This window comes from Xiphophorus maculatus, chromosome 19, assembly GCF_002775205.1.
Source record: "Xiphophorus maculatus strain JP 163 A chromosome 19, X_maculatus-5.0-male, whole genome shotgun sequence".
NCBI lineage: Eukaryota > Metazoa > Chordata > Actinopteri > Cyprinodontiformes > Poeciliidae > Xiphophorus > Xiphophorus maculatus.
This window is the reverse complement of record NC_036461.1, coordinates 19968407-19995454: the sequence shown is the minus strand read 5'-3', so window position 1 is coordinate 19995454 and position 27048 is coordinate 19968407. Positions and strand designations below refer to the sequence as shown.

The 27048-nt window shown below is 39.6% G+C and overlaps 2 protein-coding genes across 5 annotated transcripts in view; one reads left to right on the top strand and one right to left on the bottom strand.

The window, feature by feature from the left end:
- The window catches only part of LOC102223325 (EH domain-containing protein 4-like), a 28844-nt gene extending 20206 nt beyond the window's left edge, over positions 1–8638 (bottom strand). The window contains exons 1-2 of one of the 2 annotated variants that reach the window (XM_023353270.1): positions 8549–8638; positions 7265–7733 (exon numbers count right to left, since the gene is read on the bottom strand). In XM_023353270.1, the coding sequence (XP_023209038.1) occupies positions 7265–7494 (230 nt within the window). In that variant the 5' untranslated portion in view covers positions 7495–7733; positions 8549–8638. Of the gene's footprint in view, positions 1–7264; positions 7958–8548 lie in introns of those variants that run through there. The other variant, XM_005812061.3, reaches the window with a different exon arrangement.
- A 1339-nt stretch (positions 8639–9977) lies between these two features.
- On the top strand, positions 9978–26450 carry g2e3 (G2/M-phase specific E3 ubiquitin protein ligase). 3 transcript variants are annotated; one of them, XM_023352277.1, is made up of 17 exons: positions 9978–10164; positions 11510–11580; positions 12478–12575; positions 13844–13945; positions 14096–14220; positions 15526–15694; positions 16467–16573; positions 17146–17259; positions 18109–18233; positions 18349–18442; positions 22978–23148; positions 23221–23375; positions 23515–23699; positions 23789–23961; positions 24365–24404; positions 24532–24703; positions 24869–26450. In XM_023352277.1, the coding sequence occupies exons 2-17, from the start codon at positions 11523–11525 to the stop codon at positions 25156–25158; spliced, it is 2178 nt and encodes a 725-aa protein (XP_023208045.1). In that variant the 5' UTR covers positions 9978–10164; positions 11510–11522; the 3' UTR covers positions 25159–26450. The 3 variants fall into 3 exon arrangements, with proteins under 3 accessions (XP_023208045.1, XP_023208046.1, XP_023208044.1); XM_023352278.1 differs by having other exon boundaries at positions 9978–10178; positions 23053–23148; XM_023352276.1 differs by having other exon boundaries at positions 9978–10178.
- Positions 26451–27048: the final 598 nt, after the last annotated feature.

The following is a 27048-nucleotide window of genomic DNA, read 5'->3' as shown; positions in this document are numbered from 1 at the left end:
TTTCTTCTGAAAGGAAAGTGTGACAGGAAGCAACAACGGCTGCTGAGAGTCTGCCCTCTCTCTTCCTGCCATTCATGACAGCCTGAAGATCAAAGAGGATAGCGGAGAGTTCAGATGACTGCCATGAAGAAAATCTAAGTGATCAATGATTCCTAATGCTACTTTTATATTCAAATGGAAGAAACGATATTTACTGAACTGCATGCATTCAGCAATGGTAGCAACATTATTTACGAAGAGGTGGGACAGCAGTATGGAGCCTGGCATTCACACATCTAGAGCTTTTTCAAAATCTTCCAACACTAAGTAGTTAATAACTAAAATGGAAGGAAAATTGTATGTGGTTTTCATTTTTTTCTGATAAACATCTGAGAAGTGCGGCATGCATTTTGTTTAGCCTCTTTGAGTGGATACTTTATAGATCTTCTTAAAGCAGCAGCTACAGCTGAAAGTCTTTACCAGACTTGAACATTTAGAAACTTTAATTTTGCACTTTCTTCTTTCCACAACAGATGAAGCTCAGTCAGACTGGAGGAGAGGACCTGAACAACTAATTGAGTTTATCCACAGACTTTCAGCTGGATTTAGTTCCTGACTTACTCACTTTGGCTTTTGTTGAGGCAAGTTTAACCGGATTACGCCATTTAGACACTTCAGGCATCTTCTTTTACCCATTTCCAACAAGTTTATTTAAAATTTGTCTACTTCAAGGTCAAATGTTACATTTTTGTCTAAACAGGAAGTGAGGGAGCCTTTTCATTTTGGGAGTAAAAACTACAAATAATAAAGGTGATAGTTTAAAATATAGGACTGTGGGTGTGCTGTGGTGGCGTAGGGGATAGCACCACCCGCGTTTGGAGGCCTTGAGTCCTCGACGCGGCAGTCGCGGGTTCGATTCCCGGACCCGGTGATATTTGCCACATGTCTTCCCCCCTCTCCTGTCAGCCTTTTATATAAGGGACACTAGAGCCCACAAAAAGACTCCCTGGAGGGGAGAAAAATATATATATACACTGTATATATGTATATATAGGGCTGCACTAATAAATCAGCCGTGATTTCCTTAATTTTGGGAGATAGGCTGAAACTAATCTTATCCACCAATTTTATCTGCCTCTGCAAAATTCTGAAAATAAGCCACTGCCTCCTTTTGCTGTGCTGTGACAGAGTGCTGACTGACAGACACGTCCAACTGGTCATGTCACTGTTGACAACTTAATGAATTTTCATAAAAAAGAAAAATGGTATCGGATAAACTGGAATCAGCAGGTCAGGCTTTTTAAAGGCCTGACCTTAAAACCGAAATTGGCGCATCTCTATGGAAATACCAGCAGTAAGACGACTAATGCGGAATTCATGGACGTCAGGGCCTCTAAATGAACAAGTTTGGTGATGTAATTAGTTGATAAGTCATTACAATGCGATGTAAAGCAACAATTGTGTAGTGTGTTCAGAATCAGGAGGAAGAAGAAGGAGAAAAGGAGAAGGAGGTGAAGAATACGTTGACTCTGCACTTTTCAGGCAAGATGTTGCAGTGATTCAAAGCATTCCTCAGGACAGGGTGTTGCCTCAGAATCTTTAACGCTGCACAGATACTCTTACAAAGACAATTTATTAGTTTCCTCTCATTGAATATACCCTAACACAAACCCCAACTCCAATATGCAGCATTTCAAATTCTGCAGCATTGCACCTCCCTGGGGCCTCGGTCCCCTGTAAGACCACTGATCCTGAGAACACAGAGAGCAAAAGAACAGGAACACACACCAGCTCAGCTGACCCTCCACTGTTTGCTGTCAAAACTTTGGATTTTTGTACTCAACAGGTGAATGTTCAGAAACACATACACACACCCTGCAGGCATGATATTTGCATGCTGAACTGGAAATGCACACCATGTGCCTGCAGAGTACAAATACAAGTTTCCATCAACCTCCATATAATGCCTCTTCTCTTTCAACGTTGCTTTCCTGGGTTTAATAAACCATCTATCTTCTTATTAAAAAAATTACAGTTGAATAACTTTTAGCTCTGAGAGCTAAAGTTACAGTTTCATTGATTGCACAGACATTACAATCAGTAAAATATGCTCCAGCAATCAATTCAGAATTGCTTTAACCTGGGCCTGACCGAAGCTGACGTAGTGTTCCCAGCTGCAGAGTCATGCAGCCTCACACACACACACACACACACCTCACACTGCTAGTCACAGCATGCCTTGCTCTCCCCTTAGCTCGCAACTGTAGGTTGTCTACCAAATATTGTGGCTTTTGCCAGCTTACACAGTCAGACTGTCAGTGGGTGTGGCAGTCACCAACACCTGCACTTGTTCAGCACTTTGCAGCCACCACTACCAACTTAAAACTATTGGAACAAATGTGACTGGAGCTGTGGAAAACGCCCTGGTTCTGTATGATGTGATGACGGGACATGGTGGAGGAATTATAGAGAGCAACAAGTTAGCTTTAACTTTGTTTCAATGGAGACAAAACAAAGGAGGCATATATATCTGATTATTGTCCAAATGTTTAAAAAAATCCATATTGTCTGATATTTGATGTATGACGACTATAAAAAAAAGAGTCATGAGTGAAGAGTGACGGAATGACAGCACTCCACATAGAATACGCAGAAATAAAACAGTGATTTTAATGCGACACCTAAACATACTTTGTACTGTAATCACAAACTTCAAACTACTAATGTCAAGATGTATGTTTTTAAAATATTTGCTAAAATTATCATTATGACAGTATAATATGAGACAGGTAATCTGTGAAAATAATCTCCCAGTGCTCCCAGTACTAACTGCAGAAATACACCGATTGGTTGTGTCAGTCAGACACACTGAGCAGCACACAGGAGGTTGATTTTTTTTTCCCAGATTACCCGTCTTATACTGTACTGTCAGGACATGATGACAGTTTTGTAAAATGTACCTACTGGAGCTTTAAGCAACCTAGTATGCAGAAATACTACAAATAGATTGCACAATCCTCAAATCTTTTTTCAAAAGATATTAACGTAAATAGCATTAGTTTAAACAATAAAACCACATCAACATTTTCAACAGTATTGAAATCAGGCCGTCTGCAGATAACCTTGATCTTATTGAACATTTCAGAACACTGTTGACCCAAACCAGTAGAGAACTCACAAATGACAAAATACTGATGTTTCTGAAAGGCCTAGACAGTCTCAACTTGAATCGGACAGAAAGTTTGTGGAAGGCACTAAAGAAGATGAAGGGTGACGGCAAAGAGGCATTCCAAGCATAAAGACTTGGAGCTCATTCCAAAATATGGATGAAGAAAAACAAGACATATGGAAAAAGCTGCTCATCAATAACAACAAGGGCTCCTGGTTCCTGTAATGCAAAAAAAGATTTTTCTATTTATTATTGAGAAGGGCATGAATACAGTAAAGTAAGGTGCCCTAAAGCATCAAACAGCGCACCATTAGAAAATTGTCAATGGAAACCAAAATTAATAATTTTTTTAACTCTTGAGCTCCTAACATGAACATCAGTATTGCAAATATAAACATATCATCTAAACACATGGAACAAATGTTCTATGTGTTTAGATGATATGTTTATATCATCTAAACAATCAGATGATTGTTTAGATTGATCTATCTGTTTAGAATAGATCATCAGTTTTTCTTTCTTGTTTAGAAAGAAAAGAAAAAAATGTTTTTTCTTTTCTTTTCTGCCCAAAGAAAAGAAAAAACATGCAAATCCCTCAACCAGGCAATTAAATTAGTCTATTTTTTAAACGATCCTTTATTAGGCCATATGGATTTTTTTAATATGGGCTTTGCTTTACTGTTAAATTTGAATCACATAGTCAACATGTTTTTTTTATTATGTCAAACCAAACTAATGTTTGTTGAAATAATGTCAGACAATCAACAAAAATCATCCAGTTGGACTTTAGTTCAAAAGTAACAGCAGTTAAGATGCTCTATGGCAGGGCTGCCCAAAGTGGGTCCTCGAGGGTCGGCATCCTGGACCTTGTAGTTCTCTCCCTGGTGGTACCAACAACCTTTTCAGCATGTCAATGTTCTTCTTAGACCTTCTAAGGATCCATCATTTGATCCAGGTGTGTTAAACCAGGGAGAGAACTAAAACATACAGGATGCCGGCCCTCGAGGACCCACTTTGGGCACCCCTGCTCTATGGTCTCAGTGACAATGTCCTCATGAACCCTGTGTGTGTGTGAGTGTATTTCTGTGTGTAAAGTAGGAGAAATGTGTGTTTTGAAATGTTTCCAGTGAACAGGAAATGGGACAATAAAACACGGAGCCTATGCAGACTGCTTATTATTACAGCTCTCCTTTTACCACCTCATCCTCTCATTTCCTCTGACCTCCAACCCTGAATGACGGTTACATCAACATGACACTTCAAAGATGAGTAACAGAATACCGAGTAGTGCTTGTTTAGCTACTGATTTGACAAGGAAACTACGGCAGATTATATATATATATATATATATATAAATAAAACCGAACTGAATGGATTTCAAAGAAGGTAAGGCTAGCAGTGTTTCTCAATTCCAGTCCTCAGGCCCCCCTGCTCTGCATGTTTTAGATGTGCCTCTATTTCAGAACAGCTGATCCAAATGATTGCATTACCTCTTCCGCAGGCATCAAGTGCTGCAGAAGCTTGTTAATCACCCATAGATTCAATCCAGGTGTGTGGCAGCAGGGAAACACCTAAAACATGCAGGGCAGGGGGGGCCTGAGGACCGGAATTGAGAAGCGCTGCGCTAAAGCAACACCAGTCATTCAGAAGGTGTATTAGAGATGTTACTGACAGGTAACATCTATACCTTGTGTTATGATGTCTGTCTATGACAGACTGTGTATGGAGTGTCACAGTCGTGGAGTTTTTCCCCAGAGGCTGTAAGCAAATTCTACAGCTGCTCAGCAACTTTCTCATCCAGGAAGACACACACTTCAAGGTCTTCATACACCCGTCTCATTAAAACATACTGTGAGGGCAAATAACACAAATACCTAGAGTATTCTCCTTCACTGGAAATTATACTTGTGGTCAAAAGTAACTGCCCCCATTTTTTCCAGGGTTTTATTTATTAGGATATAATAAAAACAATTATCTGCATCGCTTCTCTCCTTCAGTTAATCACCCACAATCCTGCGCTGCTTCCCTACCACTGTCTCATGACCAACCTCGTCCTGCTCCAGAAACACAAATGACAAGATAGAAATCAGCGTCAGTTTTTAATATCGGTACAGTTTTACTTATCGGACCGATGGAGGGATGTTAAAAAATGACCAACATCAGCTGATCGTGATACATTGTGCATCAGTAGTTACATTTATGTACTAAAAATCTGTTTGGCAAACGTTTTTCTTCATGTAGATTTTCTCATCAGCAACACCTACTGTCTGGAAGACATAATCACACAGAGTAACCAGTTTTAGCAGTTTGCAGTGCTGATGCTACACCTTGTTCACTCAGCTCCCAGTATGCAAGTTCCTGCAGTGATATGCCAAACGCCAGATAAAATGACTTATATTTAAGACAAAACAGAAGACAGATCTGCTTCTGGCAGACCTGGCTACAACCTGCTGCTACTTTTATATCCTCACAAATTTTTCAAAATAGCACAACAGCTCAAACCAAGAATCTGAGCAGAGACACACGATCACAAAGGAAAAGAAACCAAAGCTGGTTGGATATTTGGGAGATATGATGAACCATAAAGAATAAATGTAACAATGCATATTTCCTTCCGTAGTTCTTCATCTGTGAAACTTGCAGCCTTCTGATGAAAAGGCCTCAGTGCAAGATAAACCCAGACTGTAAAAAGTTAGAGTGGAAGTTAATATCATAACAAGTCTCAGTTTTACCTTAGAAATGTTGCATTTGACTAGGTGACACTAAAAGTACTACTTTTATTTTTGAATCTATTTTTCTTCGTATTAAATTGGACACTATGTGCCCCCCTCAAATAACACCCTATGAAATAAAATGTATCCATCCTGTATTTGCAAATGTTATCAATTTTTTATTTGTTCTAAAACCTAAAAATAAAACCAAAATGGTGCTTCCTTTACAATAAATTTTCTACAGCAAGTTTAAAAAAAATAAAAAAAAAATTTTCTCAAAAAAATAGTTTTAAAACATTTGCAGCTCTAAACAGGTTTTATCTAGCTATACTGTATACCTCTTACCACTGTAAAGGTTTCAGACTTTTTTGTTTTGTATAAATCTGTAACATTTATGCAAAACATTTCCAGTCATAATTCTATGAAGATAAGCCATTTTGAGGTCCCATTTTCAGGCCAAACATAAATCACACGCGAGACCAAGATTTCCCAGAACATTCTTCTTTTAGAACTGATTCCTGAGTCTTGTTTACACTTTAAAATCCCCTGACTGCCTGCCTGCACAAAACCACACGTCCCTACACCAATCCTTTGACCTAGGAATCCAACTTGCCCCTAAACAGGTCAGCTGATGCAACCCTGTGACTTCCTCACTAGACAGACAGGGGCGAACCAGAGGCAGGGTGACCTCATAACCCCAGGCACCTATAGGTCCTTTTAGAAATAACAGACATAGCAAAAATGCGCCATATTTCCACCCTGAAGAGTTTGGTGTACGAAATGGAGGAATACATTGGATTGAGTAGATCATAATGAAGCAAAATATACAGAACGTTTCAGGCAGTTTACACTACAGACAAAAGATGTGAAAAGCTTCTTACACTTTTAAACTAAATCCCATAACATCCTGTTGAAGTTTTGCCTTGTGGAACAACTTGCAGACTCATGTAAACAAAGACTTTACACTCATTCATCTGTTCTGCTCTTCCTGAGTGATCAGGGTTTTTGAACTAGTTCAGGTTTAGGCTATCAGAACACTGGCAGCTGAAGCTGAACCTTTTCTGCCTTTTCTGATCAGATTCCAATAAAACAGATTTCCCAGCCAAACGTTGCATGAAGACAATCTCGGATTTTTTTTTAATCCTATTTTTGAGCAAAAATAAATTTTCACAACTTTGGTGTTCTTACTAAAAAATAGTATCTGAGAATGTCATTCTTTCATTGACTTATGTTGTTCAATTTTACAGCATTTTTCATTAGAATAGATTTAAGTAGAAATATGTAATACTTTTGGCACAAAGTTACTTGTATAGTACAATAACAAACAAAGTTAATTTGAGCACATGAAACAGGCAGCCCCCTCCCTCCCCCCCGGCGGTTCGGCCGCTGACAGAGCGGTCAGTACCTGATGAAGGTGGTCTTCCCGGTGGAGTACTGCCCCACCAGCAGCACCATGGGCTTACTCTGGAAGTCGGCCCCCTCAAGGGCCGGAGAGTGGAAGTCATGGAAGAGGTAGGTCTCCTCCAGCGGCAGCAGCTTCTTGGTGTAGAGCGTTTGGAGTCCCTCCGTGACCGTCTGGTACATCTCTCCTTCCTTGTTGCGGCCACCTTGCTCCTGTTTCACCCAGCTGAACATTCTTCTCTCAAATACAAACGATCCAACTTCCCTTTTTCGGGGTTTCCAAACGTTCCGGATGTTTCCGCGTCCCTCCCTGCTCGGTCCACAGCGAGAGAGAAGGCTGGTTTAGCTCTTGGGAGTCTCCTTGACTTCTGGACACAGAGCTGCGTCTGTCTGCAGCTGTTTGTGTTGTGGACCGAGCTGATGATGTGGGTACCTGTGGGCGCCGCCCTTCACCCGGTGACGCTGCTGTTTCCCTTGGGCGGGGAGGAGGGAAAGAGGAGAGGAGATGTTCGCAGCGGTTACCTCGGAGAAAGTTCTTCTTCAATTTTACTAGCCAATATTACACTATAAAAAAATACTCTGACAAATCTAACTAATTTATTCTTGTAGGAATAGTAGGTTCAGTCACATGAAGATAATATGAAGGCAGAAACAATGCACCTGTGCTTTCAGGCACCGGTGACCTTCATTCAACAGTAACTGGACAGGAAACAGGGAGGAAAGAGAAGAGGAAGACATGGAGCAAATGGCCCGAATGGAACTCATGACAAGTGCGTCAGCACGAGGCAAATAGTGCGCGCGCTCTACCAACTGACCAACTGAGCTCACAATCTACTTATTTGGGCAAATTCAAAGTCACAGAGAAATATGCGTTTGTAGTTGTATTTTTGTCAAGGTTTTCTGCAGATATGCAAAACAACAGTTATTTTACTCCTTTTAAAGCAATCACTGCAAGAGCACATCCACACACAGAGAAAACAACAATAATAATAAAAATAATAATCCAAAACAATTTGTCAAGAAAATCCGAGCTCATCCCACTTCCCCATGCTGGAGATTTTAGTTTAACAGTAATAATAAATAAAGTTATCTTTAAAATGAATCACTCAAGTGACATCAAGGCCCAACAGTAGACTTAAGTGTCAATAAAATAAATCTGGTTGTGTGTGTTGTTTTTGTCTCATGCAAACTTTGCTTTAATTCTACTTTTCTCTATTTAATCATAAGAAATCATAGTCAGTCAGAGAGAGTCAGTTAAATACAGTTAAAAACAACAAATTTGACTTACAAAACACGTTGAAAACAAAACCAAACTAAACAAACGACCTGTCTAAAATGTAATGGCAACAGTTCTGAAGCCACAACTGTAAAGACCCGATATCCTCATGAACTTCAGCTGGTCCAGTCAACAGGAGCTGGTCAGCCAATCCAAGCGGACCAGAAAAAATAAATCTTCTTCTTCTTCTTCTTTTCCTTTTTTATGGCGGTTGGCAAACAACTTTTAGATGTGCATTACCGCCATCTACTGGAATGGAGTGTGGATCGGGACGCTAACTATATACACCCCCCTCAAAACAAAACAAAACAAACAAAACAATAAAATAATAATAATAATTTTAAAAAAACAATATAAAAATAAATAAATAAATAAAATAAATAAATAAATAAATAAAATAAAATAATAATAATAATAATAAAATAACAACACTTAAATCTTTTCTATCAATTTTGTTTTCTTAAGATAATTAATTAAATAACTTATATCTTTAGAATTAGAAATTTTTCCCAAAATATCTTGTAAATTTAACTGTAATTTATTTTCTTGTAACCGGCTAACTAATTTCCTTCTCTCAACAGAATATTTGGTACAGAACAACAAAACATGTTTTACTGTCTCTTCTTGACCACAAAAATCACAACTTCCAGTTCGATGTTTTCCTATTTTAAATAAATTACTGTTTAACCTTGTATGTCCAAAACGCAACCTAGATATAACTGTTTCCTCTTTTCTATTTCGTCCCGTTCTCCTCATTGCACCAACTTTTCTTTGAATACTGTACAGCCATCTACCAGTTCTATCTTCCTCCCACTGTCTCTGCCATCTTTCCTTAACCTTTAAAAAATAAAAATAAATAGATCTTTAACCAACTTCACTTATTAATCCGGTGAATGTGGTACTAAAACATTAACAATTAATTTGTACATAAGATGTTTCACTTGGTGTCCTTAAATTGCAAACTGATTGTGCAGATGAGTTTCAACCAATAATTACATGTTTTTTCATTTGAATAACAAAATATAAATGAACAATGTTGTGTCCCAAATTTGACATAATATAAAGAACAATACATTAACTAATTAATAAATTTGAATAAAATTCACTTAACGATTTGTTTGAATTTCACGAATTTTCTTAAACATTTACAGTTTTTTAGCTATTAAATTCACATGGAGTCTTTTCAGAAATATTGATTTAAATCTAGCAAAAATAAAATGATACTTTTGAAAGTTAGTTTGTTATTTCAATGCAACTTTTATTTTTGCGAACTTTTTGAAGTCAGCAACGAAGAACTCCAATATTTTGATATGAGTAGCAAATTTCAGAATAGCATGACTCAGTCTTCTGGCTGCTGTGCTCGCTCCTGACGCCAGGGGGAGCAGAATGTTTTCAGTCGGACAGAAAATTTCGGAAACGGAAATGGGTTTCCCTTGTTTTGAAAGAGGGAAATTTAAAAGAGGGCATCGTTAAGAGTAAACAGACTAGCGAGAAAAACGAACTTACAAAAGAAGAGTGAAATATGAATGCAGAATAAAAAATATATTCATCTGGGGGTAAGGTAGGCTAAAAGAAGGACATTTCTTCATTTTCAGTGTAGCGGAGTGTTTGGCTCTTCACTATTTCAAGTAGGTCGACAGAGGTGAGCGAGAAAACTTCTTATATTTGAGAAAATCTGTTTAATGTGCAGGTCTTTACGTTTGATTTGACAAAATATAGCTGGAGATTTTGTTTTAATTTTAGCTAGGCTTATATCGCGGCTTTAAGGTAGTATTTTATGGTGCTACCTTTTTGTTTAGCAGCTACACTTTTGTTTAGCAGCTACACTCCTCCCTTCCCCCACCAGTGTTGGTTGATTTAATCACTGAAAAAACGACTATATAAAGTAATGTATGAATGGATGTTACGACTGGCTCAAGGTCATAACAATAACGGGAGACCATGCAGGGATTAAAGGGCATAAAAAGGAATGTTTATTAACACAAACAACAATGGATTGAGGATGTCAGTATCAGTGGTGTAATGCTTGGATGTGGTGTATGAGTGCATATGGAATTGTTGAAGTGCAAAAACAAAGACAAACTCAAATGTGCAAAAGGAGGGGAGCTGAGGCCTGGCAACAAAACACCACAAGCATCAAGGCTGAAGGCGACCCAGAAGGTGGAGACAGCCAGGTTTAAATGCTCTGTGCTCCAAATAAATAAAATCAGCAGCACCTGTAAAGGGGAGGAGCACAAAGACAGACAACATGACACCTGCAACCCAGCCCATAAGGCCCAGGGCCGTAACAATGGGGATAATCTTGGAATTCCTTTATTTTCTGCTGAACCATTTAAAGAACTTGCAGCACAGGTCGGATTGGGTCATGAAAAGCCTCATCAGTGGATCTCTGTAACAGTGTCTCAGTTTATTGCCTTACAATTTATGTGCAACAAAATAAGAAGTTCTGTTATACATATTGTAGATTTGCTACACATTAGTCACAATACAATTATAGTTATCAAGGTATATCAAATTTGGAGCATGTTACTAGATGAAAAGCATCAATAATTTCCATCCTACTGCTCTTCTAATGTCTTTGTGGCCCAGTTAACTCTTTACTTGACCACGTGGTAATAGGAAGTTGTTCTAGAAACTAAAGCTTTATGGATCTGGAAATGTTTATGATTGTTCTGCTGCTTCATTTTACACAAATAATTTCAAAGAAACTTTTATTTATTAAATTTAGTTGAGTTGCTCATGTTTTTGCCTGATTTGAGAAACTGATTGGTGAGTCTATTATTATATAAAGCAATCAAGATGCAAAGAGTTTGAGTTTTGTTCACAGTCACTGCTGCTCATGAGTAGCCCTGCTATCCATTTTCATTTTGTTTTTAGAATATCAGCAACCTATCAGCGCCATCTATTGTATGGTCATTGTATAGTGTGGTAATTGTTCACTAAATGTCATCAGTGTCTATCATGTCCCCACAGGTTGGATACCATCATGAGGAAGAAGTTAAGACGGTTAAGGGACACTGACAAGTCCAGCAAAGGGGAAGAATGTATGTGATGTATAATCATGAAAACCACTGTTTCCACTAACACTGAATTAGCTGTGTATAAATCAGTGTTTCCATGTAAAACTGCAGGTGTAGGAACAGAAAATTTGTCAATTATTGTGAGAAATGTCTTATCATTCCAATTAATGATCTCAAACTTTTCCCAAAACTCTCCATATTGTTGGGATTGTTTGTTTTGCTATTTCCTCCACAGTATTTTCACTAAAGATATAAATATCAATAAACCTCTTTATGTGACTGGTGTCCTAAAGAAGCAGATTACAAATGGGGATGCTTTTCAAGAGCAATATTTGTGTTTGTGGGGCTGTAATTGCTGTGACACACAATCACAGCCATACAGTTACCAAAAAAGTAGTAATAAATAATTCTTAATGTAAGTTTTAGATTAGAAATATTGTGATAAAACTTCAGGTCCACGTTGCCCATGGCGGAGAGGAAGGCTGAGGCAAAGTATGACGGAAACATTTGGTCAAAGATGTACGGTTGTAAAATTGTGCATCTGTCTGCAACTTTCTTCATGTGTATAATGTGAGTGTAAACATGGTAATCATTGAGATGGCTACAGCTTATTTGCATAAACGTGACAGAGCATTAAAACATCTTTCTGGCCTTTATAGTGGCCACCTGCCACCTGGGAAACACATAACTTTAGTTTTCCAGTGGGAAAATACTTTCTGAATAGATGTCATACAAAAAATGTTTGAAATTTCAATTGTGGTTTGTTTTGTTGTAACTTTTGTCTAAGCTAATGAGAGATTCTAGACTGTGTTCAATGTTTAGTATTAACTGGAAACGGATCAAAACTGGAAATGTGTTGTGTGAATTTGTGATTTGAATTTGAGTATGTAGATTTTGAGTGATAATTTTGTGTGTTTCTAGGCTGTGCTCTGTGCAAATGCAGTGATGATGACCCGGCCTTATTTGGGGAAAAGGTCAAACTCGAAGAGCACAAATTCTCTGTGCATTACTTCTGTTTGGTGAGTTTTCATCAACTTTATATGTACATGATTCAATGTTCACAGATACAGCTGAAACCACAAGTTTATATACACCTGTACTTACTGATTGTAGATAAATCAATAAGTTACTATTTGACATTCTTTTTATCAATATTGTGGCTTTCAGCTAGTAGAAATTAGATGGTAATTCTAACTGACCTAAAGCAAAATAAGTTTGGTCTTATTTCATTTTAGAAATAAGACCTTGCACCTCACACCATGTTTTGTGAGGAAAGCAATTTGTCTCCTTTTTTTATTCGGTGAATGTAAACTTCTGGTTTCAAACGTCTATGGGATGAAATCCCAGTTGCCCAATCAGAGCAGCAGCATCTGTGGCTTGTCTGTCTTCTGCAGATTCATCTGCTGTTTATTTATTACAAACAAGCATTTTATTCTTCTCTTCAATATGTCGGCTCCAACATTAGTGAAGTCAGCTGTGGGGTCGGCTTTTTCAAGGTGTCAAAACGTAGTGAACTGTATAATATTTACAATATCTGTAATTATTATTCAGATGTTTTTATTTGTTTTAAACATGTCAGAACAACAATGAAACAAACAAAAACAAATTGGCAACAGGTGCTGACATCACATATTTAGTAAGAAGGAAGGAGGGGAGGGGTAGGGCTGTATACTCAGGAGGACTCTGTCTCAAAATACAAAAGAAATGGCTGCCAGGTGACATTGTATTGTTGAATTGAGTCGTTGACTGTATGTTTCAGATGCTCAAGCTTCAGATGGATCATGACATCTTCCATCCATTGCTTATGAGACGGAGGAGCAGCTCTCTTCCAATTGAATAATATTAGGCATCTTGCAAGTGGTGTAACAAATGCTGTGGCATTGGCCTGCTGCGTTGTTATTGGTGTAGTCAGAGGGACAACCCCAAATAAGGCAGTTAGAGCACTTCGATCAATATTCCTCTTACATATAAATGTAATCGTCCTAAAGAATGACTCCCAAAAGGGGAGGAGCCTGGGGCAAAGCCAGAACATATGACTGAGATCAGCAGGGCTGTGCCCACACCTAACACAAGATGAGTCTACGCCAGGATATATTGTAGATAATTTATTAGGGGACAAGTATTATCTGTGCAGCACCTTAAACTGTAGCAGGCTATGTCTAATGCAAATTGAAGAAGAGTGGATTCTTGAGATTGCGGCCTGCCAGGCTGTATCAGTAAAATGCAATATCTGTAATATCGGTTCATTTTTTCCTGTTGTCAAAGAGTTTTCTCTTGTCTTCTGTAGCTGACGTCTAGTGGAGTTTACCAGCGAGGAGAAGAGAACGAGGGTGTGTTTGGTTTCCTGGTGGATGACATCAAACAGGAGGTCAGGAGGGCAGCTCGAATGGTGAGTGCTAAATAGGGTTGACACATCAGTTGTTTTGTCTGAAAGATTCTAAAAAGTAAATCCGAGACAGTTGGAAAATTGGTTATTTAACATTTAAAATTGACTTTGACAGAGAAACCCTTTAAGTTGTGTGTCCTTCATGTGCTCCAGACATGCTATGGTTGTAAGAAGAAGGGCGCATGTATTGGCTGCAACGTCAGTAGCTGCAGGAGGGTGGTGCACTTCCCCTGTGGGAGGAAGCTGATGTTCATCACACAGTACAACGAAATATTCCCGTAAGTGGCCACACCAAACACCATTCAGATGTAGAGACGAACACTCAACTATCCATCCAACTCACCACTTAAGAAGAGTGACCTCCGCTGACCTCCTGTTTGATTGCAACACTTAACGTTGCAATCAAAATGACCCCCCATTCTGCACATTACATTTGTTGTTATACTGTAGTAAACAAGTCTAACAAGAATAGTTTAATTAGTTCTATAAAACTAATATTATAGCTGATTTGTCCAGATTCCATGCTTTAAATGACATCTTTTTCAGCAGTGAAAATTAAGGCCTTAAAATGATCTTCTATTCATTTAAAAAAAAAAAAAGTTTGCCTCAAATACATTAATCTCAGGTTTAAAATTTACTCGTGGCAAGATATGTAGCTTATTTTTTTGTCTCACTGGACTTTTTTATCAGACAATAGTTTGAGTCACACACAGACATCTTCATTGTGACTCGAGGCAGCTGGTAACTAGCTGCTAATATATCCTTGCTAGCTAGCTAGCTTCTTTGAGATTCATCATGAGTTAGTGCAAATGTATCACCAACTCATATACGCCAGCAAAATTCCCCAATCATCTCCTCTATTTATAGGTAGTTTTTTTTTTGGTCTTAAATTTATTTCAAAGTGGCATTAAAAAGATCTTAAAAAGTCTTAAATTTGACTTGCTGAAATCTGAAGGCCTTTCTGACCTGTTTTGGCAGTTCTCTGGTCTTTGGATACGTTTTCAGTGTGGAATGACACATCACCAGTAAGCACAACTGGGCAATTTGGCTTAAAAATAAAATCTCCAATTTTTTTCTATTCAAATCAAATTTCTGATTTTAATTGATTTCTCTCCCTAATTGTCCAGATATTAAAGGGTGTCCCATGATGCAACTAATGACGCTCATGATTAATGTATGTGTGTAAGATCACACCTGATTTGCAAGTGTGAGAAGACTTTTGCCAATGACCAGGAAGCGGGGAATAATTCAACATGAATGTAACTTATTTATAAACTGCTGCAGTAATGTGCATAAAGATTGTGCAAACAATATACATATGAATTCTTGCATAAAATATTGGGGTTAAAATGCCTTTAAAGCAAACTCACATTTAGTCAGATTTGGTCAATTAGGAATGGTGAAAAATAATCCAGATTAAATTAGATTTTTCAGGGTTGGAAAGCTCAGGTGTTCAACAGGAAACACATGGAACTTAAATGGAACAAACAGCTGAATTCAAAATTGAATCTGTTAAGAAAACGCTTGCTTGCAATGTGATAGACTGTAATAATATTTACCTGAATGTGTGTTTTCATCTGCAGGTCTTACTGTCAGGATCACAGTCCAACCCAGTCTCTCTGCGTAGACTCAGACTTCAGTCTTCCTCAGTCCTGCTCAATATGTTTAGACTCTATTGAGCCTGTCTTGTCCTACTCTGTCCTCAAGTGTCCATCCTGCCACGCCAGCTGGTTCCACAGAGACTGTGTGCAGGTAATATACGGTCTGACAGTCGCTTTAGCATTTTAGAGTAAACATATATTTGAAAGGCTTTTAATTGGAAATGTGACCTAATTAATAGGAGGGTAGCGATTGCAGTTTTCTGGCTTTTTAAAAAGCCTGACCTGCTGATTCTGAATTAGGCAGATTTTTTCCTTTCTTTTTTTCTGAAAGGTTTTGTAGCACAATACTCAGGAGAAGACAGTCCTCTGGCCTGCTGGACATCCTGATGCTCTATTCTTCTCATCAGCTCGAAATTCTAACCTTTAAGTTCAGAAAGCTGTTCTTTCTGTTTATGGAAACCCAGCATCAGCATTCTGATGCAAAGTGATGATGATGTTCAGCTTTCTTTAGACGAAACTATGGCTAACACCATAGCCACATCTGCTCCCCTTGCTTGCTGATTAGATTGACTGTGATTTATTGACTCGTTTACAGCGTCACCTGCTCTTACAATATTTTTTGTTAGAAAGTAAACATCTGAAGTTAAAAAGCTGTTGCATATGAGCATTCTGCAAAAAAAGCTGAAAACTCTAAATATCAGAACATTTAAATAAAGGAAACAGGCAGGTTGGGACTGTTTCTTTAAAATTAGTGGCACTCAGTTAGATTATCTTTCATTTGTCTTATTGTGTTGTACATGCTGCCTTAATGTTACTCCTCTTCTGTTTTCTACCTTCCTAATCCCACTTGAGACATTTTAGACCACTGCTAAATTAATTCCTGCAGGAACCAAACGGTTTTCTGATTGTTTTTCTGTGTGTAGCATCAGGCCCACAGCGCAGGACTCTTCTTCTTCAGATGTACTCTCTGTAACAACAAGGAGAACTTCCAGCAGGAGATGGTCAGAATGGGGATATACATCCCAGAAAGGTGACACAATTAACTAGATTATATCTGCAGTAAACATGAACCTGTTTTATAGCTTAAAAATTACAGTATTTTACACTTTTTGTTCTGAATATATGTACATTATTTAATTGACTTTTTAAAAAATAAAATAAAAATTCATGGCAATACTAATGCTTTAAATTGCAATAACAATGTCAGTTATGATTAAAGCACATGTTTTCTGCTTCTTTATTATTCTTTATCGTTTCATAATTTCTCCATTACCCTCTGTGAGTTTAAAGATCTAAGTAAGACACTGAAAATGTAGATGAGCTCTGAGCACAGAGGACAGTTTATCTTGCTGGTCAGCTGCATGTGTGCATGACACAGAATATAGAAACCTACAAAATATTGAGTCTAAGCAATCCTTTGTAACTGCAATTACTGCATTCACTAATCTATCCAGCCTTTAAACGGCAGGTTATGAAACTGTTCAGAGTAAGAATGTACATAGAATTTCTTCTTGCACTAAATATTTCAAGAGTGTTTAATATTAATTTTCTATTTTATTTTATTTTTTTATGATTTCTTTGTCCTTTTTTTGTTCTGTGCAGAGATGCATCTTGGGAGCTGGAGGCAAATGCATACTCTGAGCTTCTGGAGGTTTACAATCACTGCGACTCCGTTACCTGCGTCTGCAACGAGGGACGCACGTACTCTAAGAAGGGGTACATCATGTTGTGCTTGAGCTGCAAACATAAAAACATTGACACTGAAAATGAAAATGTATATTCCCTAATTATATAAAAATAAAATCACCAGTGTCCTGGTATCCTTGGGACTGAAACAGGAACGGTGTATTTCTGTAGAATTACACCGTTTCTGTTCAGAAACAACCAATCAGAGCAAAGAAGAGGGTCTTGGCACTGTCAATCACTCTTGTGTATGCGCTGCTCACACTCCACGCCTTGCTCTTTACTACAGCTAATTCACAGCATACTTCTCTGTGAATGCTAAGGCTAGTTAGCATGACCACCTATGACGGCAGATAAACAGTTTTCCTGCGACAGTAAGTTGGTTCTCTGTGATTGGCGTAACTGCAGCGTGTACAGGAGAATGATTAACAGCGCTAGGACCATCTTCCTGCCTCTCATTTGTTGTTTCTGACCAAGCGGTTTATTTCTGCAGATGACAGTAGGACCTTAGGGAGGAGGAGCTCATTTTTTTCACATATGTCAGTATTATACCGTCATAACATGGTGAAAGTTTTAGCAAATATGTAAAAAGAAAACCACACATTGTTTATGAAAGTTAATTTCTACAGCTTTATTTAGATTAGTCCTGTTACCAGTTGAGTTCAATGTGCATCTCGAAATATTGCAAAAACATGCCATCAATATTTTTACTGTGCAAGCTGAGCAATTAGCTTGCACAGTAAGCTAATTGCTTACTGTGCTTACCGCTTAATTTCAGCGGAGACGACTGAGCAGTGTTAACTGGTGAAGGGGACTGATCTCAGCTGGAGATCAGAAATGCTGACAGAAACTCTGCAGCTTCAGTGTCCGGTGTGTTTCCAGGTGGTTTGAGGTGATCCGGTGCTGCCTTTGTGGATCCAGAGGAACCCACAGGAAATGTTCAAATCTAAAGCTGGACACCACAGACTGGGCCTGCATCGACTGCATAAATGCAACGGATGGGAAAGGTTGGTTCTCTGTGATTTATGTCTGCATACATCTGCATGTCGTCTCCTCTGCTATGGTTAATGATAGAACATTCCTGCTGCAGCAGTTTTAAACCTCGTGTTTTTGTCTCTCCAGCATCTCTGGTTGCATCACCTCAGAGCGGCCAGAAGAGACGCTTACTGTCCAAGCGCCATCTGACCCCCATGCCATCTCCCCTTGACTGTAAAAGGTACACACATGAAACGCTCCAAAGCTCCGCCTCCACCTGCACAATTCATTATTCTTTCAGGAATTCAGGATTCTATCCCTATGCAATGCTATGGGCAGGCCCCTATTGTTCTACACCTCAAAATAACTGCCCCTTCCTACTACCGTTAATGCGGCTCGTACCGCTGCGTGGCCCCTCACAATATATATATCAAAACGTGCGGCTCAATCCTGTGAGGGGAGCTATTACTTTTGTTGGCATTTCGAGTAACTGTGGCGACATAATTAACAAAAAACGAGCCAAATTTAACTCAAAACAAAAGTCTAACTGACACAAAACAGTGTCAGTTAGACTCAAAATAGACAGAATTTAGTCTGCCTCTCTGAGCTGCTCTTTAGAACCACAGTGATGGCAGAACGTCAGAACTACAGACATGGTGGAACAGCTGCTATAAACTCATTGCATCTCTGAATGGTGCTGTTTATGTTATATCTTATATGCATTTCATCTAGTGGTGGCAAAAGCAACAAAATGCTACTATGCTCTGGACATGATGACATGCTTTGATTAAATTAATAAATGTGATTCCAGTACCAAAAAATTAACTTTATACCAGATGAGTCTCTCTAACCTGAGAATGTGAACCTGTACTGGGCTGATTCTGTGCCTTCAAATAATTTTAACAATGCTCCTGGAAAAGATTCATAACTTATAACTCTGAAACAGGAACAGGTCTGAAAAACAGCCTGTGTGCTACACTCAAGAGAGAGATTCATTTGATGCATCAAAGAGTGATGTCATCACTGCTGATATCATTGTTACCAGTGGAACTGAACATTCTACTGATGCATTAACATCAAACATGTTTTGAGCGTCAGGCGAGTCTGGTTTATATTCAAAGTCTATGTGAAGCGTTGGATGCGCTAGATTTGTCAAACGCTCCAAACGGTTCAAATCGCGCCGCGCTAGAGGCTTGAAGCGCGACGCAACGGCCTTCGACGCGCCTCCACATAGACTTTGAATGCAAACCAGCTGCGCCTGACGCTCAAAACGTATTTGGTGTGAACGCACCATTATATGTCCAGTGTCATATTAGGTTAGTGCTTCTCAATTCCAGTCCTTAAACCCCCTGCTCTGCATGTTTTAGGTGTGTCTCTGTTTCAGAACAGCTGTTCCAGAACAGCATGACCTCTTCTGCAGTCATCAAGTACTGCAGTAGCATGTTAATCACCCACAGATTCAATCCAGGTGTGTGGCAGAAGGGGAACACCTAAAACATGAAGGGCAGGGGGCCTGAGGACCAGAATTGAGAAACACTGCATTAGTTCCATCATATTAGGACCAGGCTTTGGTCCTAATATGATGGACTCATTGTTTTGGGTCAGGGGTAACATTTAGAGGTAAGATGCTAACTAAGTTTTAGTTAGGGTTAGGGTTAGGAATAGACTAATATTGTTTGGGGTTAGGGAAAATGTGTGGATTAGGCAAAATCGCAGCTACTAAAATGAAGGAAATCAATGCAAAGTTCTAATATGGGTCGAAATAGTTTTGACAAACCTGTACAGCATTTTGTTTTCTAAATCAGTATAAACAATGATGATATAATATTAGGGTGTTTTTCTGCCAATTGTGTAGCTGCAGTGTACTAGTAGTCTAATGCGCTGAATGTGCTGAGACACATTCAACGCATTAGAAACCAATCAGAACCAAAGGTTTGCCTTTTGGTTCTGATTGGATGTTTCTGGATAGTAGCAGAGCTAGATGCATTTTCGCAGATTCTCTGTTTCATATTCTACTGTCAGACACTTTTAACAAATATTCATCCATCCATCATCTAACACACTTATCCTTGCGCACACACATTCACACCTTAGGACAATTTAGAGAGATCAATTAATCAATCAATTAATGCCGAGTGTTAGCAAAACCTAGGTTTGGATAGTGACCTAGGTTAGTGCCACTAGGTTAGTGCCACCTGGGGGTGGGTCGGCGTAAAGGCCGAGCTGGGCATAGATTGGCCTTCATGCCAACGCCAACATGAAGCCCCTTCATGCAACCAGTGGAGGTTGGTCGCATGGACGTCTCTCTTTCCTCTGACCTCCATGTTTGTGTGGAGGTTTGGCTTTGCGTGGACTCCTCTGATTGCAACCTGGGTGTGGGTCGGTGCAAAGGCCGAGCCACGCTATGCATGGAGACCCCTGGTTGATTGGAGGTCTGTATTTCGTTAGACCTCCCAGATAGATTGGACGTCTGTCTTTCCTCGTACCTCCCTGGTTGATGGGAGGTCTGTCTTTCATTAGACCTCCCTGATAGATTGGAGGTCTGTCTTTCCTCATACCTCCCTGGTTGATGGGAGGTCTGTATTTCCTTAGACCTCCCTGATAGATTGGAGGTCTGTCTTTCCTCATACCTCCCTGGTTGATGGGAGGTCTGTATTTCATTAGACCTCCCTGATAGATTGGAGGTCTGTCTTTCCTCGTACCTCCCTGGTTGATGGGAGGTCTGTATTTCCTTAGACCTCCCTGATAGATTGGAGGTCTGTCTTTCCTCATACCTCCCTGGTTGATGGGAGGTCTGTATTTCATTAGACCTCCCTGATAGATTGGAGGTCTGTCTTTCCTCATACCTCCCTGGTTGATGGGAGGTCTGTCTTTCCTTGAACTCCTCTGTTCGTAGGGAGCCTTCTGTTTGCAGGGGAGCCTCTGGTTGGGTGGAGACTCTAGGATGGTTGTTTTCCAGAGCAAGTTTTAACTTCACCTTCAGGTCTGCAACCTGACCCTGCAGAGATTTCACTGTTTCCTCCTGTTCTTTGAATTTGGAAGCTTGCTCTGTGTGACTTTTGAGCTGCTCCTCATATTTAAGTCTCACTCTATATTCTTCAACCATTACTTCTATCAGACCTTTATTGCGGGAGGCGTATTTTTCAGCCTCCCTCTTGTAGTATTCCAGCTGTTGAAGAACGCTCTTGTCGGCTGTAACTTTGGTAGAGCAAGAAACCTTTGATACGTGGATCTCTGGCACGTTTCTTTCATGTTCGCGTTTGACTCGCAGGTGATGTTCTTTTACTACCATTTTTTGCAGTTTTTGAATCTCCTCCTGCTGTGATTTGACTTCAGCCTGGCATGCAATCCTTCGTTCTCTTTCCTCATGGAGATCAAAAATCTTACCCTGCAGTTCTTTTTTAAGATCGTCTACCTGCTTTGTGAGATCGATGACGTGTTGGCTTGACTCTTCCACGACTTCCACCGAGGGGGTAATCTCGAAGCCAGCAGAGGGAGTTGTTTCCTGCTCGACTTCCAATGATGTTGGATTCTCTAAGTCGCCGGAAGGACTTGATTCCCCCTGGATCTCTGTTGATCCGTCTTCCGGCTCAATGGGGCTGTCTGTGTCTTCCTCGAAAGGGAAAATGACAGCGTCGTAGTCGACTTGGATGTTCAGGTCCATAATGTCGACCCATGAAAGCTCAGGTGGAAAAGCTTCATGTTCACAAGCAATCTGTTGTTGCTTCATGTCGATGTTCTGGTAAATTCTTGCTTCTCTGAAAGGCGTGTAATATCTGGAATCGATATCCCGCTTGCTTCGATTAATTTCGAACTTGCTCTGAAGAGTGATCTGTCGCGATAGAACTGAGGAACAGGTCTGAGAAAACGCTGTCTGCGAGCTACATTCAAGAGAGAGACTCCTTTGTGGTATCATAGAGTGTCGTCATAACCGCTGATGTCATTGATACCATTGGAACTGAACATTCTATCAACCTTATTCCTGGGAGGCTTACTGGGGAAACGATTAAGGGTCTTACTTCCGTCGCCCACCAGAAGTATTTCATTGTAATTTGGAGGGTTTTTGGCTAATCTATATTCATGATAGAAGTTACATCTCTGTTTTCAGTTATTGTACAATATTTAGTAAACTTGTTTATGGACACCGTCTGCTATCAGAGAGCTATTCAGTACAGAGGATTGTAATTATGAGCTTAATCACGGGGCGCGACAGTGACACCGCGTTAAGTTTTGTAACGGAATTTCAAAATAAAAGCCTAAATATTCCTCTCAGGGTAGTGCTAACTAATATTAGCATTTACTATCTTTTTTCTCTCAGGTTATTGCACTGCCCTGCTGCGCAAGACAGTAAATTAACCTTAGCACAAACCTTTGCATTTCACTGCCCCCATTAGCATTAGCCTTTTTCCTAAAAGAAGCTTTTAGCTATTTTTCTTATTTATTAGCCATGCTTAGTACACTGAATGGAGTGATGCTCCACATGCTACTGACAACATTTTGGCTAATGTTAGCAGTTTGGCTCATTTTAACTTGTACACTAATTTCAACATACTGAATGGCATAAGTCCATGTTACTCAACATGTTTGTCAATCTCCACATGCTATTGAGTACATTGTAGCTTACTTTAGCATTGATGCTAATTTGTAGCATCAGAACGCCCACGAAGTGTGCCAACCGACAGGCACACTTTGGCAGGCCTCGTTTAAATTTCTTCAGAAATTTTCTAGTTGTTTTTATTCTTCATTTCTCTCTCCCTCTCTTTTGTTATTCTTAAGACCGTGTACTCGTGTAAGACCTGAGTCACCCGAGGAGCTCCTAAGGTCTTTACTTCCTCACTCTTGTCCTGTCAGCGCCCAGGTGGAGGTCCATAGAGACCAGGCTCTATTGGCTGGCCTGGACCTGGTCAGAAGGACCGACTTTGACCCCACACACTCACTGTCTGTCAGGTAAACATTCGTTCTTAACCTCAGATGTGTTCTGCCGTTTCTTCTCTTCATCCGCCAGCTCTTTGTCTCCAGGTTCAAAGGTGAGCAGCACCTGACCCTGCCCAGTGCTCACTGCGCTGGAGACGCAACCAGGAAGTATTTCCTGAATCTGCTGATGCAGCAGATCCAGAACTCCGTGGTGTTTGAGGGCCCAATCGGATCCAAAAACCTGGCGCTGGACACCCAGGGTGAGCAGACGGACTTTATCTGGAATGTGTCATGCAAGATGACTAAAGCTGACAGCCTCCTGGGTGTCAGCTTTTGTGGACTGTGGAAACAAGTGACAGCCGTAAATGAAAAGTGTGTGTGTGTGTGTGTTTTATTTAGCTCTGCGTGAGGATCTGTACTTTGACATAGGGTCCCTGTTGGCGCTCTGTCTGGTCCACGGTGGTCCACCTATTGGCTTTTTCTCCCACGGGCTCTACCAATGTCTGTTTAACTACCCAGCCAACTGCCCCCTCAGTTTGAACCACATGACCCCTGAAACACACTTCACCCAGCAAGTCCACCAGGTGAGGGCAGGGCTGAGTCCGCCACTCTGAGGCATCCCTCACAGAGGCCCCAGAAGGGAAGGCTGACCACCTAGTGTGTGTCCATCTAGATTGCAGCCGCCAAGTCTCTATATGAGCTGAAGAAAGTGATGAAAGCGAACTGGGAGTTCCTGGAGGTGGCGGGCTGTAACAGACCGGTCACCAGTCTGGATGACAGAGAGGCTCTGGTGGAAGATCTGGTCAGCTTCACCATGATCACCAGGATGCAGCTGCCTCTGCAGAGGTGAGCAAAATACACCGAGATGGAGGTGAAGATGAACAGTCATGAGTACGCCTGTCAACAACAAATATTTTTAGGCAAATTTTTTTCGTAAATATTGCGATAAACAATAGTATTATTGTTTTGAGACCATTTTCAAGTAAAGTATTGATAATGGCATAAAAATACCAGTTTGTTCTCTCAACGACTAGCAAATTTTAATTTTGTACAAAACAGTTCACGTTGGAACCTGAAGATATTTTAAGTATCCAAAATAAAACACAGCAACCAACAACAACAAATAAAAAGAAAATTAAAAACTACATAAAATAAATAAATAAAATGGATTATGAAGTCTCTGTAAACAAAATTGCCCTGCAAAAATTCAGACCTCCTGTAATAACTTTACAGTTTTTTTCCCCTGCAGGTTACGAGACGGCCTGCGCACGCTGGGTGTATTTGATCAGGTGACTTAAGGCTGACTTTCATTACAGTAGTACAAACTCTTATGTTAAACAGCACCTGCATTTAACAAAGATGTCACAATCAGGAGTTAGACTGAGAAAATCTGAACTTCTGTTTGATCTGATCCAGGTTCAGCTCTTTCCATCCGTCTTCTTCGGTGTTTACTGTGATGCTAGAGAAGCGATGACGGCCGAGATGCTCGGCCGGCTCTTCGCCATAAACTTCTCCGAGCAGCAGGAGATGCGGAACCTAGAGACGCCTATTGTTTCCTTCTGGAGACACCTCCTGCTGGAGTGTGAGGGTAGGATGTTCATCTAACTTTGCTTCCTGAATCAATATCAATACTCTAGATTCAAAACAAGCTTAAATAAAAATATTTCCAGATTAAATCTGGACAGATATAGTTAATCTTTGTAGATTATTTCAGTAAAAAAAAGCCTTTAAAACATGGTGTCCATGTCCTCAGTTGGAAGGAGCTCCATCTCCCTTCAGGACATCCTTTGTTTTGTCACTGGAGCTGAGGAGCTTCCAGCAGTGGGCCTCCGCCCACCTCCCACCATTTCTTTCCTCCACCATGTCAAGCCGGAGGAGCAGACGGAGAACGCAGTGGAATGCTGGGATGACGGGCTTTTCCCTCAAAGCAAACCAGCGACCAACCACCTCCTCCTGCCTGTTACTTCCACCTACAAGGTCTTTAAAAGCTCCATGGAGCAGGCCATCAGCCATCATGTGCACCTGTTCCCTTCAGGCTCCTAGATGTGGGCGAGGCGACGAGACAATCTGCTTTTCATGACAGCGTCTGTGGAGTGGACTTTTCACAGATAAATATACTATATTATTTTCTAAAGTTGGTCATTTTTTTCCCCCTTCAGTGTCCCAGAGACACTGCATATAATCTTTAGCATGTTGATCGTATTTTGGTTCAAAGCAAAGAAATTCCTTTCAGATTTGATCACCTTTAACTCAATTTGATGAGGTTTGAAATCTATGAGTAGGAGTGGTTTATGGCCATGTTTCTCCTCCATCTTCTGTCAGTTCAACTTTCTTTCAACATCAAGAAAACATGACATTGCCATAATTATTTTAAATATTGTGATGACAGTATCAGTTGTGATTAACCTTCTCACTAAGATCTGCAACACCTAGGGTGGTAAAAAAAAAAGTAGCCTGCCAAACACAGTATCCAAGCAACCTTTTGGGATTGCAAGATTGTACTCACTGATATTGCTATGAATGCTATTTTTAATTTATTATGCATCCGAAGTCAAAACATGGAACTATGTCTCTTAATCCTGTTTGACACTCCCAAAGCTCTCCGGTTTCAGGTTAAACTAGTGTATACAGAAGTAATAGTGCAAACTCATTCAAAGTCTTGTTAATGTGTTATGGGACCAGTTATTGGCTCCAACTGGAAAACCGTTTTCTGTCAACAGACAACCCTCATCTGAAAAACAGCTTTAGTTTTGTTTTTATTTTTGTCAAAATTAGAGTAGAATATGACATCCATAACTCTAGCATGACTGTCAGGAAGCTGTTTTTAAATGATTGTCTGTGGGGGGAAAAAACTTGATGGATTTAAAAAGAGATACTGTAAAAAAAAAAAAAACTTCACAAACATCTAGGGATCTATTGAAAAACATTTCTTAGTTGGAACTGTTTTTATATAATGATGTTCCCTCAAACTTAAGATTTGTTCAGAATAAGGTGTTTTCATGGCATTAATTAACTGTTTCAACTTTTATTACTGGCTTTACTGTTTCAGTTGTACTGCCTGAGCAGCAACACTGACCAAAACTGAAGACTGGATTTTCCTTTGGTTTTATCACCATCTCCCTCCATCTGTTTTTGGATTTTTGTGCTTCCACCTCTGTATCATTTCATATTACAGATTTTAATTCTGTTAGTTTAAAAAAAAAAATTGCAACACTTTTTTCATGTGCATCTCTTATGATTTGTACAGTGCTTACTTTATATATGCTTTAAAATTAGGTGCTAGTTTCCTAGTGTTTGTTTTTCTGCTTTTCTTAAAATCGAATTCTTGCTCTGCGTTTTATTCTGTGTCTCTGATTTTTGGGAGGATGTTTGAACTTTGAAAAAGATGAGAATTGGAGCTAAAAATGAAAGAATTCATCATCTTTGAGTAAACTTTGTGACATCAAGTGCCATTTTTTTTTTCAACAATTACCTGATAAAAATATTTATCAGTAACAAACATAAAATTACAAAAATGTAGGTATGTTGTGAGAAAATGCTTTCTCCCTCAGCCATGAGGAAAGGTAGTAATGAAACTGTCTCTACCAATTCCAATTAAATGCCACATCTTAAGATGCACCATCTACAAGTAGATCTTTAAAAAAAACTTTCATCAAAATTACAGGAAATAAAGGATTGAAATATAAATGGACAACTTGGCTACATTCACCCTTTTATACTCACAAACGTGAACAAACTAATAATCAAATTAGTAGGAAATTTGGGGTACAGTGCCTTGCTCAGGGGCACATTGTCATGAGACAGGAGGAAGTTGGAATTAAACCTAGCCTTCTAATACTAAAATAAAATTTTGCTAAGTATTTATATAACAAATACACAACGTACTTTGTGAGGGAACTTCATATTGAGTCATATATGATATAATTCATGTTT